Genomic DNA, 14,387 nt, shown 5'->3' with positions numbered 1-14,387 from the left:
TTCCTGGGACAACATGCCAAAGTCTAACACACATTACACGATAAAAGAAGAGATAATGGTTACTATAGATAATTACATCACTGAATTCTAATTGCAAATCTATTTATTTTCCTTCTAGTATTATACCTCCCTCTCTCTGTCAGACAATTCCACACTCTCATTCCACAACACTATGCGGTCAGTTTCCACCATCGGCGGCTGAAGCCACATGTAGACTATTCATCATTCCATCAGGTGTCCCTTTCCCTGTGGCTAGCAGTAGGCTTAATCCACCTCTGTGCATGACGCATTAAGCACTTTCCTCACAGGGAGCTGAATAAGGGCTTTCATAAGGAGCGGGAGACGCCGGTGACACAGTCGCCTTGGAAACGGGTATGTCAGTGTGTAAGGCTGGAGGGGAGGTGGATTTGCAGGGATATGCTGGGACTCTAAGTCTGGAATTAATTAGAGGGCTAAGAGAAGTTAATAACAGAACAGGAGAACTTAATAGGTGTTTGGTAACCACCGGCTGTGTATAGAGCTAAAACACTGTGTGAATGTGTATCAGCATGCAGCGTTGTCAACTCTTTTCCAATAGAATTAGCTAAAACTAGCTCAAAATTTGCTAAAAGTTGTCAACACACGTCAACCGTTCATTTGCATGTTGGTGACATCATTGCGCATAATTTGCATAAAGCTTAGTGGTTTTGTCGGCTGGCTGGCTCACGGCTGAAGTGGAGATGGAGAGACCCCGTACGGTTGGCAGAGATTAATCTGAACAGCATGCATGGAAAATTATTATATTTTGCTTTTCCCCCTGATGGTCTAAAGTCGCTAAATTTCTCACTAGTCCTTTTTTATCGCTAACAGGGTCTGAAAAGTCGCTAAATCTAGCGAGAAAAGTCGCCAAGTTGGCAACACTGTCAGCATGTGTGAGAGTTCAGTCTGGCAGTTAAGGCTATTTCCCCTGCATGCTTCGCAGGTGCAACAACATATTGATACCTGCATCTTCACTGTAACAATATGGAAAAATCTCATTTTAAAATTCCCAAATTGAAAACAACACCATTTCTTTTAACATGGCTTAAGAAAAAAAAATCTAAAAGTTTTTTTTCCACCCACAGGGCAACTTTGCACCCATAAAAGTTAACTGATAGTTAACTAACCCTAACCCGAGTAGGAACCAAAAGTTCCTGTCATGTATTTCCATTAAAATGAGCTTTACTTGAATTTAAAAAGGTTCCATCTAAAACACTATAACCATCTTAAGATGTTGCAATATTTTTTTTTTAAATGGACTACTTACTACATTCCTTCGGATCTCGGTTGTTGCGGATGAGGACTTTCTGGCTCGAGGTCCTAAAGAGAGACGTCCAGTTGACGGTGTTGTAGAAGCACAGGCGGCTGTTGTTGAAGATGTACACGCTTCCGGCGCTGATCTCGTCCAGCGACTGGAACTGAAGCGATGAGATCCAACGCTGCTTCAAGATCAACAGAGAAATACCACTTCCACTGCAGTAGAAAAGAAAAAAAGATTGAAAAATAAGAAAGTAGAAAAAATAAGGAAGTAGCAGTAAAGAAAGAGAGGGGGAAATGAACAGAGATTTAAAGATAGAAGTGAGAAAAATGAGCAGAAACCAAAGAAGTGTGGATTTCAGAGAATGAGACAGGGTGCCGACCAGAAGAACGTGAGGAAGGAGAAGAAGAAGAGAAAGAAGCCTACAGAGAGAGAGATGATTGGAGAAGAAGTGAAGAGCACGACAAGGGAGAGACAACATTTTTAAAAAGTAAAATGGGAAAAATTGAGGAGAAAGATAAGAAGCATAGAGTAAAGAAAGAGAGGAAGAAGATGCAGAACGAGGTTGCTGCAGCTCTGAATGAAACATTGGTTCATCACTGGTGTTTAAAAAGGCGGGATCTCCTTTGACTTTGCCAGCGCAATCCCTCGGATGTGCCACTTGTAAGCGAACACAGATCCTGTCATCAAAACAGGCCTAATCAAAGCTGCATGACAGCAATGCTTCAAAGAGCCTCTGTGCAGAACAACATGGGCCGGTTGCTCATTAGCCCAAACAGTAGCCATCCAAACACAGTCAAAAATAGCAAGAAAGAGAGAGGTATAAGGATCTTTCTTGGCAAAGACATCTTATAATATGAGCATGTCATCTGCGTATAAGTAAAGTGACCCATGTAATGTAATTGAGTTGTTAAAATGTGAGTTTGTTTCTACACTTTCACAATGTTGTTTACATTTTTACTCTTAATGTACTGTATGTTAATGTAATGCTGTATCATTTAGGCAGTACTTGAGTACGAGTCTAGACTCAAGACGCTTTTCTGTTGTCTCTGACTTGTCTTGGAATCGTTTGTATTTTGGGCTCGGACTTGTCTCGGACTCGGCCAATGGACCGCCAAATATTCTAGCTGGTCTCGACAGAGTCCAGCACTATATGCTTTTGTTCTAAAGTAACTTCCTACTTCAAAACAAAGCCATTGATGAAGCTTGCTCGTTCAGAAAACAGGTATTAGTTTAATTCAAAATCCATATAGAACAGGCGTCGAGATTGGTCGCCTGGTATACGCCTGGCTGCATCATATACCTCAATCATCAGTCTTGACTCGGTCTCGACTAGTCCTGGTCTTGGACTTGTCTTGGCCTCGACAAAGGTGGACTTGACTACTGCCCTGCATTTAGGATGCTATATTTTTGACAGGTACACTTTTGACTAAACCAGGAAGTTCAAAGATAATGTCAAATATGTGTCTAAAGTGCGAATAGGTAACATTAAGACATACCTGTAAAGGGATCTACCTCCAATGGTTGCCAGGCTTGAAAAAACACTCAGATCGGTCATATTTTCAGGCCAAGACTGGATGTTGAGATAACCTAAAGAGAAGAACTAATTAGTAGCTACGATTAATCAACTAATTTCAAGTAATCTTCAACGTCTATTTATTTCAGATGAAAAGGAAAAATGAGTCGAGGGTGTACTTGATTAAATAACAAAGAAATCAAAGTATCATTTTGTTGTCTTTATTCAATGGTCATGGAGCTGCATCACCTTCGTGAAGTTCAAGCAAGAATCCATTCTTTGTAAAAAAAAAAAAAAAAAAAAAAAAAAAAAAAAAAAAGTACTAGGAGAAAACAATATTAAATTAAAAATTAAAAGAATGGAGTTGATATTCTGCACAATCTGTCCGGTTGCACTTGCCTTTAATGACAAATTACAACAAATCAGGATCTGTGGAAATGACATTAAAGGGATAGAGCAGGAACATGGCTGGGATAGACTGGCCATTTCTCTTTCTTATTGCTTGGGTTTTCATTATGAAAATGCAGTTTCACTCCATTAGCTGTTTGGCTCAACTGCAAAGCGCAGTTTAATATGACAAAAGGCTTTGAATATGTGGTATTGCTCATCCCTTAAGGCCTCTAATAGTTAATGAATAAATACACACTCAAGCATGCAAACACACACACACAGCAGCACATTACTGTAAGCATGTATAACTATAACACACACACACACACACACACACACACACACACACACACAACTATATTGTTTTGTTCAGTCAATTCTTCCAAGGTGACAAGTCTCACCTGTTATCTCCTTTACAGTGCGGAACACGTTTAGACGCTCAGGGTCCAAAGGTCCAATACCATGATACATGTCCCTGAAGAGAGACACAGAAAAGTGAATACTACCTTTATCAAAAATAATATTCACGCATTGCTATCGTGTGGCCATGTTTATGAATTAGAACTACTATAAAACAAAGAAAAGTAGCAGACAAGACAGCAGAAAACATAACCTCCTTGATTTAAGGTTAAGTACCAACAACAACCTCTGAAAGCATTGCGTGTGAGGTTTCAAGCTGTCACTTACCCTTTAATGCCTGTAATGAGGAAGATGAGGTTGCCGTTTATTTTGGTGCAGTTGACAAATTTATCAATATTGCTGGCATCCACAGTTTGAGCTGTCTGCAGGCTGCCCGTCCCTATGCCATCACACACTGAGGAAACAAATGCAAACACACAATCATGCATTATTCAAATCGCTTTAGGTATGAATTAGCTACTGTAGAGTATATTCAATGTGTCCTTGTACAGCCGAGACCTCAGTTTTTAGAGACTACTATTAGCTATTTGTCACGTTAATTCTTTACACTCTGTTAAGAAAATATAGCCCTGCTTTGATGCAAAGGCAAGGCCACGGCCCCTCTCCATGCATTGGAATTCTTTTGATGAAAGCATGGGCCAATCCACAGCCAATTCCTCCCTATAATGAATTCATTACATCTGCATTAATTACACTTGCGGTCTGGTGTGTGAGCCAAGTATTTCTGACAGAGGCGGAGGGGATGATGAATAAGGCTTGCATTAAGTGGTGTAACCAGTTTTTGATAGTGATTTATACCAGCCAATTCCATATCTGAAATGTTAATTTGTTATCATTTCCCCCAGTTCCATGGGCTATCCCTCATTAACCCCTCCCTGCCGCGTGACAATGTAATCAAGAGATTAACCAATCAATGGATGCCACGGTGCATACATGAAGCCTGGAGGAACACACTTCTGTCTTCCCTCCAAAGAGAAAGTGCAGATCAGTTACCTTTGTGAGAACAATGTGATGAAGGGGCTAATCCGCTGTATTGAACTGAAGTAATGCCGCTTAATTTCACATTAGGTGTTTCAGGCATTCAGCTGACCCTCGCACAAAATGAGTTGTAATTACTAAGCAGGTAACAGCAGTTTCTCCTTATGTGATCATTTCATGTTAATTAACATGTGGGGATCAAATGTGACCTTCATTTATGCCATTTGTCATATTCATTCTGCCATATGTAATGAGGAATTCAGCGTATATGCACGGCAGTAATACGAGAAGGGGGCAAAATGAGTAGCATGTAGCCACGGTTCATCCCTTTAAATAATGCATAAATGCTTGCATAACATGCATAAAGAATATGTTGTGTTAAGTCATCCGTAACTGCACGCGTTTTAAATCAACAAGATAGACTGAGAATACTAAATCTAGTTATAATCTGGCTGGAGGGGAGAATTTATCCTAGAATTAACGAATGCATAACGATAAGATGTTGATATTTTAGGGGGGGTACACTAGAAAAAATAAATCAGCTGCAAGTATATTTAGTGTAATATAAAAAAGCTAAGCTGTCTCCCGTAAAAATAAATTACGTTTCCTATAAAGCTTTCTAAGTAATTATTGTGGGCTACTGTTGATCCAGTATCATCACTGTTAGCATAAAGCTATTAGATTAAAATGGTTTAAGTGCATAAGCTCTTGTACATACAGTAAATGCAGTGCAGTAGGCCAGGAAGTGGGGGAAGCAGGAAGAATACATATCTATCATCATATCTATATAAAAACCTGTGATTATAACTTCCACATTATACACTGAAAAGAGCAACAGAATGGCTACAAAAACTGCAACAAGCATGAATGAGGTTTACAAAACTGTAAACTTTTAGATATGAATAGTAAATCTGCATCTTTTTTGTTTCCTAATGTTTTAGCAGAATATCAAGTTACCAAAAGACAAAGACATTTCTTTCGAAAATATGACACAAGAATGACAAACACTGCCCAGTCTCAAGCGCAGCCCATTTTGTTATTCTGCCTAGGGCAAACTAAAGAGTGGTGCTATGACAACATCCCATGGCTTACCTTTAGGACAGATGTCAGTACAGGGAATGCACATTTTAATGCGGTTCTCCTCCACTTCCATCTTGTTGCTGGGACATGCTCTGACACAGGAGCTGTGGTCCACCACGAAATTATCTGACAGTGACACAGAAAGAGTGTTAGTAGACTTCAGTTGACCACATACCATTTTGTTATGACTTTGTCATGTAGAATCGTAGAAATGGAGGTTGTAGCATTTACTCGGGAAACAATTTCCTGGAAGGACCCCTCTAATAGCGAGAAATTGATTGTATTTTAATCACGTTTGTATAATGATCAAAACTAATGGTCTAGGGCTATATTGCTTAGAAAAGGTAATGAATCAAATTAGTACTTGGGAGCAGCAGCGGAAGAGTGCGACTGGTGTATGCTCATTTGATGATCAGTGGGACTTGAATATGCAATCCGTTGATGTAGCTTGACTTTTAATGCAGGCTCGCTGAATTACTGCTGCACTCTGACTCCATATATGTGAAAACAAAGAAGTGTGATTTGCTTTCTTTTCTGCCAGAAGCCTAAACAGATGGTATGGCAACTAGTTGATTGAGATGCACAATTTATTTGAGTTTGAGTAATTTATCCTGACTTGAAGTAGGATGGACGGGAGGATAAATGCTTCTTCAATGGACCCCAATTCACAGTCTATAAAAACTTCATTATGAGCATCATTATGAGCATCTGTGTTCCTGCAGTGTTATAGTGACTACATCTATTGGGGCAGCTTGAACATGCATTATAACTTGAAGCAGACTTACGTGGGCATTTCTTGACACAAAACGCTCCATAGGTGTACTTGGCTCTGGGATTGTGCTCTAACTGAAAAGAAGTGGGGTTGTACACAAACGGCTGAGGGCACTGGGTCACGCATGCTCCGCTGTCGTTGAAATTGGTGCAAGCCTGCATAAAGCACATAACCACAGTCAGCTGAGAGACAGAGGGTATTAGCCAGACTTCCCGTGGGGTTGCATGGACTGAAACACAGTGAGGTAAGGCGAGGGGAGGGTAGCGATCTTCTCACATAAGTCACCGTGAGCGAAAGAGTATTACAGCAGCATTTCATTTTTACGTCGGATCGCAACACGCGGATCGTGCAGCCGCCCCTCGTCTCTGAATGCCAAATGGGAGAAAAATTGGAACCATTGATCCACAGCCATGATGTAAATGGTGAAATGTTTTCCCATAAACCTCTTAAGCGTTTTGTCGTCTGTGGCCACAGGCTGAAACGGCAGTAATTGAATTGGATGAGCCTTTCCTGTGAATTACAACCACAATATCATCTCTGTCAGCATGCGCCCGCGTGTCGCGTGCGGGTTTGCGAAATAGGAGGAAGTTGAGGTGATAAAAGGGATACTAATTGGAACACTGAATCACCAATTTGTTCATTGAAGAGCGCCGCTGCGGAAAGACTTTTACAGCCCCCGTAAAATGACAAACAATTTATCAGCCTGCTAAACAAAGTGGATTATTTTTTGAGCAGGGGAGGATGACAAACAGATGTTGCACAAGGAAACACATGGAATGGAGGATGATGAAGGGGGACAAGGTTAGAAATGTGTGACTGTGTAAGGCAGAAATAAGAGGGGGAAAGTAAAAGATAGAGAGAAGAAAGAAAGAAGGGGCAACAGTATGTGTGTGTGTGTGTGTGTGTGTGTGTTTGTGACGTACGAAGCAGTCCGTGTCCTTGGGGCCCGAGCAGCCGCCGGCACACTCGCGATGGCAGCAGTCGCTGACGTAAGGCCCGAAGCATCGCCCGTCACACTGCTCTGCACACACTGTCTTTGTCACTGCCCAGGAAGTGAAAAGACAGAATTTTAAAAAGGTCTGACACACATATTTGCACTCATAAAAAGAGACAATACCACCACCCTCAACCTTACCGCCCATGTTATAGTTGCACACAAACAATAGTCGGATGTGGAATTCCGGCAGAAACAAAGGAGGGGCTTCAGCAACCTAAAGGTCAGACAAGTGGGTTCGTGTCCACGAGGTTACTGGCTTGATCGCCCAGACGGACTTTAAAAAACATGGAGCACTAGTCTCCTCTTTCAACAGCTGCTCTGGGGGTGCCCTTGAACAAGCCTCTTATCCTCCAACCCCGCTACTGCAGCTCACAATAGAGCTTGTGCTTGGCAGCTCCCAGGCACGCATCATCTAAAGTGGGATGTTGCTGAAAGGAACTCAATTGGGTTTTCTCTGGATAAATAAAGTTTGAAAGAAAAAAAAAAAAAAAGTTCATGGACCTCACTGATTCACCATATCTGTAGTTATACAATGGGTGTTTTCTGCCAAGTAGACCGATTGGCCATAGACATCGTCCAACTGTGCTGATAATTCCCAGAAAGCCTGTTTGTTGTTACGCCAACTCTTGTGGTAACCATGGAAATATGAACGCCTTTTCCTGCATTGTTACTGCACAACGACTTTAAAAGGAAAGCTGTATCAGTCAGTATTATTAGCACAGTACAAATACTTGGATGTGGCTCGTGCCTATCGCATCACAGTTGCTCCAATACTTGTGCTAAAGAACAGCCTTCCACACATTAGTGGTGGAGGAGGAGATATACCAGCCAGCGAGTCAGCAGGAGCTTGAAGCTGAGGCATTAAAAGCTGCTGTGCTTCGCTCTCTGCTGTGTTGGGAACATAATGATGCACTAGTGAAAAAAAAAACACAAGGCCCTGTAGACTATTAGTGTGTGTTAGTCTGAGAAAAACAGGCCAGTCCCCCGCTAGGTTTTGAAGACACGAGCAGAACAGTAGAACTGCAATTATGCAGAGCACTTACATTTCTCTTTTGTCTTACTATTGTTTTTCTGCTATGTTTTTCACCGAGAACGCCTCTCACCACAGCTACATGAAATACTGTAACACTGAAGACAATTCATTTCCCTTCCACACGTGTTATTTAATGTATTGAACTCGAGAGTGATTTTCGTCTTTGAGCCAAATAATATGAGGGAAAAAAACACGCATATGTGCCAAAACAGATTATAGCAGATTATAGATTATTTTAAAGCAGACTGTACACTATCCTGGATTTTCTTCCACCATTCTGTAAATACTGTGGGTCAGTCTGCCCTAAACTAATGAAGGATGTAACTGAATCGCATGAACCTAGACTTTAATGTAAAGAAATAATTAAGAAATAAGTGTAGGGAAATACAGTGATTTCCTTTTTTTCTGAGAGGGACTCAGACATATTGATACCAGTCTTGTGTTTGTGTGTTCAAATGGAGATCTTGAGTAGGGATGCAGTTAGCCTAATTTAGCTAAATTCTGAAAGCAGGTGGAAATAGTTGTTTTTTTTGCCACTGTCCAAAAAATACCCATCTAACAATATATATAAAGCTAATTTATTATCATGTTGTTTTTGTTTTTTTCTGAAAATGAGGTAGGAAGATTGACTCATGTCTGTGCAGAGCTGGAGATAGGACGAAAAAGGGAAAAAGCCAATGTTCTCGAAATCCTGAACTACTCCTTAAAATCAGTATCTGTAATGCCCTATTAGTTGCACCTTAGTTAGCAGGCCCGTGGCTTTCCAGGGTAGCTAGGTGCGTGTTCTCATACTCACAGGTTTGACACTGGTCTTCCTGATGGCCCCAGCAGCGTCCGTTACATGAGCGATGACAGCGTCTGCCTGCAGAACACACACACACACACACACACACACACACACACACACACACACACACACACACAGGGAAGTGTGCATCAGACAACTCCTCATTTCAACTCGAGTTTTGACAAAAGCCCACATTGGGACACAGCCCCCCCACACACCAAATGCCTAATCGTTCAGCCACGCACACACCCTTAAAACCTCCCCCGACTAGTAGTGACAGATCTGTCGAATCTCCTACGCTCATTCGACAATAGACCCAGAGCCATTGTGTCGACTTGTGGCCTGTACAAAACATGAGCATGAAAGACAGGCTTCTACTCCCTTCCATCAAGCGCTTGCACAGGCAAAGTGGGACCTGACAGAGCACTAACAGCCTTCGTCTGCCAGCGGCCCATCATCAAGACTTAATTGACTACGGGTTAATTACAGAGTAAGTGGAATAGTACAGCAGATTGTCACCCAGCCCCTTCAACCCCTCCCACTGTGGGGTTGTTAATGTTAAATACTAACTACGGCTTGGCAAAGGGCCTCAAATTGGCAACCTCAACTCCCACTCGCTCTCTTGTCATTTTTTTGGCCCACCTCCTCTGTTCTCTGTTGCTTTTCCTCCTCCTCCTCCATCAGAGTCATCTAATCAACAAAATAGCAGCGTTTTACACGTGTTGTACTTAAAAGTGTCCTCTCAAACATTTGGCTTAGAGTAACCAGCTTTGCAACGCGTCTAACTCCCCGCTGGTGCCTCGAGTCGACACTGTGCAGATCCTGTTCGGCTCAGTCTGGAAGCAATGACCTTCATTGAGCCCTCTCATCAAAGAAACCCCCAACATTTCCCCCATCGCCTGTGTCTTTGCTCGCCATTTAGCGCCTCAGCAGTCCCTATTGTTCACCCTGACATGTTTTGATACAGAGGGCACGAAGAAACTTCTCTGCTTTCCCTGTCCCCCCCCCGCTCTTTAAAATGAGCAAGAGGCTCATCCATAAATGTGCTGAAAAGTTTGAGAGAGACTGTCTTTAACAGCCAGTTCTTCTGACACAGAATGTCCGCCGGATAGCGACGCCTGTTATGTCCAAAGTAGGGGGAGCTGAGGGACTGCAGGGACCACAAAGAGGGGAGGAAGGGGGGGAGGGAGGAGTGGGCAGCTTCAAACCAGCTGTCAGTTTCACTGAGATTTAAAAAGAGCAGAGCAGACAGCAGCTCCATGGGCCTCGCTGCAGAGCTGCTACCATACCACTACAATGGAAAGGTTCACATGTTGATCTAACACTATGTGATTTCGCTTCCAAATGACCGCCAGGCAAACGGAATGAATAAAAAAAAAAAAAAAAAAAAAAAAAAAAGGATTGAGCATGACTGCCGGTGGGGTGAGTGTGTGTACTTCTACAGTATGTTGGCATGTGTCCTGCCATCAGAAGATAAAAATAATAAATAATTGATTTTCATCCAAAGATAGTGGTTCCACTGGTTTCCACCCACGTGTGGTACTCACATCCAAGGTTGCTGTTGTTGGATGGTACCACCAGCAGCTCAGCCTGAGGGTTCTTGATAATGTCTCGCCAATGGATGGTGTCCGCATGGCACAGAAATTTGTTCTGGTCAACATAAACACCCCCATTCAGGATCTCTGCAAAGGGAGACAAAAGAAAAGATGGAGAAAGAAAGAAATATGCACATAGCCATGGATTTATAGTACATATGCACAATGGCAGAAAATCAATACTTGGGATGGGACTCAAGGTTAAGTCTCATCGCTCCTATGTCTCAAAGTACTGTGCTGCATAAGGTGTTCCCTGAAGTGCATCTGAGCATGAAGATAAATGCTATTGACAAATGCAGAAAGTAATCCAATGCCGTGTCCAAAGACAATGACGTTTCATAAAAAAACTACTCCACAACAAATAAGTAAATGGATTTTTATGATGTAAACGAAAAAAAAAAAAAAAAAACAGCCTCGCTTTTGAGAAGAACTCCAAACTGTGCAGCGGTGGAAATTCCTAATTATTTATTGAGTATGAAACGACTTCATTGAGCTTGAGAGTTAGACCGAGTTAATGAGTTTGAATGTCACTGGAAGACACCAGATACTTGTTGTGTTAATTAAAACGGAATTAGTATAAACTGGAGCAGATACATAGCTTTTCTCAAATCCTTAATTGAGGATTATATAATACTGTTCATGAAATAAGTGTTTTGTAAATGAAGACTGGTGTGAAGTTTCTTTCAGAGGGAATAATGCTATAGGTAGAGAGCAGATGTCATTCATTCTGGTTGTAAAGTTAAAATAAAAAAAAATAAAAAAACATTTCGAAAGATGCTTAATTTTTTTGTAATTGTTCTATTATTATTTTCCACTGGGCTCACAACAGGCCCCAAATCGTCAAACGGACTCAGAGAAAAATAAGGGATCACAGACACACAGAGTCCTGATCCGGCATTCACTTAATAGCAAAAATATGTTTCTTTTCAAGGACCAGTGACCTTAACAGATGCCTGCGCATGGAGTATGATAATACATTCTAATCCCTCCCTGTTACTAATCCAGGTTTTCGATATGGACACAGAATGAAATGATGCTGCAGTAATCCCCCCTCCCAAGCCGTGACCCGTGGCAGAAGAGAAACAACAGCCCCCCATCAATGTCTCTTTCTCTCTGGGACACCAGTTATTTAACCCAGTTGAGGGATTTAGATACAATCACATTGCATCCCTTTCTCCTTGAATATAAAGTAGTGCCGGATTCCATGGAAGTACTTGTCATAATAAATTAAATGTAATAGAAAAAAAAAGTAACAATGTGGTTCAGATCAGGGCTGGATTAGCTGGAGGTAAAGAAGGGTATTATCTCCCCAGGCAGATTATTAACAGTATATGAGTTATGCGGATGATTCAGCAGCGGAGAAGCACACGCAGGAAGCTAATCATTACCATCCGACACCCTGATTAAGGAAGTGGGCCTTGGTAGAGACGGGGACATTTATTCAAAGCCCTCTTAGAGGTGACATGGCACTCCGTCTGCCCGCTGAATGGCCTACAGCCGCGGCTTTATGTAATCATGTTCCCGTCACAATGGACGATTTATCAGGGGGGTGTTTTACATTCTTGGATGGCGGGTGAAAAGAAAAAAAAACAAAAAAAAACAGACAGGCTGTGCTTTAGTCAAATAACCGCACTGTCAGCATGTCGTTTAAAAGTACTAACGAAATAAGCATAACACAAGCAACATCCCAGGTTCGAGGGATTTCTGACATGTGTACTGTACCAATATACTGAATAAACATAGATTTATTTATGTGAATTTCTTTTTCTCCTTTAACCCAGCACTGGTTCCCCTTGAGTCCCTTCAGCAAGATACAGGGCTTTGTTGTTGCCCTCGCAACTATAAAGTGTCCCTTCACTCCTCAAAAGACAGCCGTTTTGTACACAACTTGGTTAGCACAGTAAGAAAAACCCCAAAATGGTCAAGTGGGAACACCCAGGTTCTCTCACACACACACACACACACACACACACACACACACACACACACACACACACACACACACACACACACACACACACACACACACACACACACACACACACACACACACACACACACACACACACACACACACACACACACACACACACACACAAAGCCAGCAATTTTAATTTGAATCGCTATATCTGGCCAAAGCTCAGACCAGGCATTTGTTTGGGTGTCTTTTCAACATGGCTGAACACTTAATGAAGGATAAGAGTTCTCATTTGCTCAGCAATTAACCCTTACTACACCTGACTGGAAGAATGCAACACTAGCTGAAAATTCATTGTAACACACTGAGGGCCCTATTTTAACGATGTAAGCGCACAGCGTGAAGGGCATGGCACAGGTGCGTTTAGGAGGTGTCCAAATCCACTTTTGCTAGTTTGACGGCAGTAAAAAAAAAAAAAAAAAAAAAAAAAAAAGCTCAAAAGGGTTGTACTTAGTGTCTTTGTTAATTCATAAGTGTGTTTTTGGCGTAACATGCAATAAACCAATCAAAGGGTCATCTCCCATTCCCTTTAAAAGCCAGGTGTGTTTGGACCTTGGCGCATTGCTATTACAGTGGGTATAGAAAAGAATCACCCCACCCCCCCCTTTAAAATAATCACATTTTGTTGCTTTGCAGACTGAAATGAAGACAGACACAGTTTTTGTTTCATTCAGCTGTATTTACTCAGTGCAACTTCTAACATCCAAGCGAAAGATATAACACCAACATGTCAGAAAAAAATAAAAATAATCACTGCGTTGGAAAAAGGATCACCCCCTTGTTTCAGTATTTTGTTGAACCACCTTTTGCTTTAATTACAGCCTTCAGTCTGTTGGGATATGTCTCTACTAACTTTGCACATCTAGACGTTGCAATATTTGACCACTCTTCTTTGCAGAACTGCTCAAGTTCAGTTAAATTAAAAGATGGTGACCGTTTGTGGACTTCTGTCTTCAAGTCATTCCACAGATTTTCAATGGGGTTTAAGTCTGGGCTCTGACTAGGCCATGCAAGGACATTCACCTTTTTCTCCTTCAACCACTGTGTGGTCAGTTTTGCTGTGTGCTTTGGGTCATTGTCATGTTGGAAGGTAAATCTTCTTCCCATTGACAACTTTCTGGCAGACAACAGCAGATTTTCCTCAAGAATTTGACAGTATTTTGCCCCATCCATTTTCCTTCTATCCTGACAAGTGCTCCAGTCCCTGCTGCAGAGAAACAATCCCATAACATGATATTACCACCTCCACGCTTTACTGTAGGAATGGTGTTATTTGGATGGTGAGCTGTATTGGATTTTCGCCAGACATATCGTTTGGTGTTGAGGCCGAATAATTCAATTTTAGTCTCATCTGACCATAACACCTTTTTCCACGTGGCCTTAGAATCTTCTATGTGTCCTTTCTTGAGGAGCTTTTTTTCTGGCAACCCTCCCATACAAGCCACATTTGTGGAGAATTTGTGATATTGTCGTCACATGCACACAATGAACACTCTTTGTCATGAATTCCTGCAACTGCTTCAGAGTTGCTGTAGGCCTCTTGGTAGCCTCTCTGACCAGTTTCC

The 14,387-nt window shown here is 41.7% G+C and overlaps 1 protein-coding gene across 5 annotated transcripts in view; it reads right to left on the bottom strand.

Annotated features, from left to right (window-relative positions):
* Nucleotides 1-14,387, bottom strand: part of LOC114550836 (receptor tyrosine-protein kinase erbB-4) — a 269,352-nt gene that overhangs the window by 67,182 nt on the left and 187,783 nt on the right. For all 5 annotated transcript variants that reach the window (XR_003691760.1, XM_028571747.1, XM_028571751.1 and 2 more), the window contains 9 exons: nucleotides 10,797-10,931; nucleotides 9,259-9,324; nucleotides 7,356-7,474; nucleotides 6,446-6,587; nucleotides 5,673-5,786; nucleotides 3,870-3,996; nucleotides 3,584-3,657; nucleotides 2,776-2,866; nucleotides 1,286-1,491 (listed from right to left, as the gene is read on the bottom strand). Coding sequence is in view for 4 of the 5 variants with exons in the window: in XM_028571747.1 (XP_028427548.1) it covers nucleotides 1,286-1,491; nucleotides 2,776-2,866; nucleotides 3,584-3,657; nucleotides 3,870-3,996; nucleotides 5,673-5,786; nucleotides 6,446-6,587; nucleotides 7,356-7,474; nucleotides 9,259-9,324; nucleotides 10,797-10,931 (1,074 nt within the window). In the remaining variant the exon portion in view is untranslated. The remainder of the gene's footprint in view (nucleotides 1-1,285; nucleotides 1,492-2,775; nucleotides 2,867-3,583; nucleotides 3,658-3,869; nucleotides 3,997-5,672; nucleotides 5,787-6,445; nucleotides 6,588-7,355; nucleotides 7,475-9,258; nucleotides 9,325-10,796; nucleotides 10,932-14,387) is intronic.

This window comes from Perca flavescens, chromosome 24 (genome assembly GCF_004354835.1).
Source record: "Perca flavescens isolate YP-PL-M2 chromosome 24, PFLA_1.0, whole genome shotgun sequence".
In the NCBI taxonomy this organism is placed as follows: domain Eukaryota; kingdom Metazoa; phylum Chordata; class Actinopteri; order Perciformes; family Percidae; genus Perca; species Perca flavescens.
Note: the sequence above shows the minus strand (reverse complement) of the source record. Positions and strands in the feature narration are given on the sequence as shown.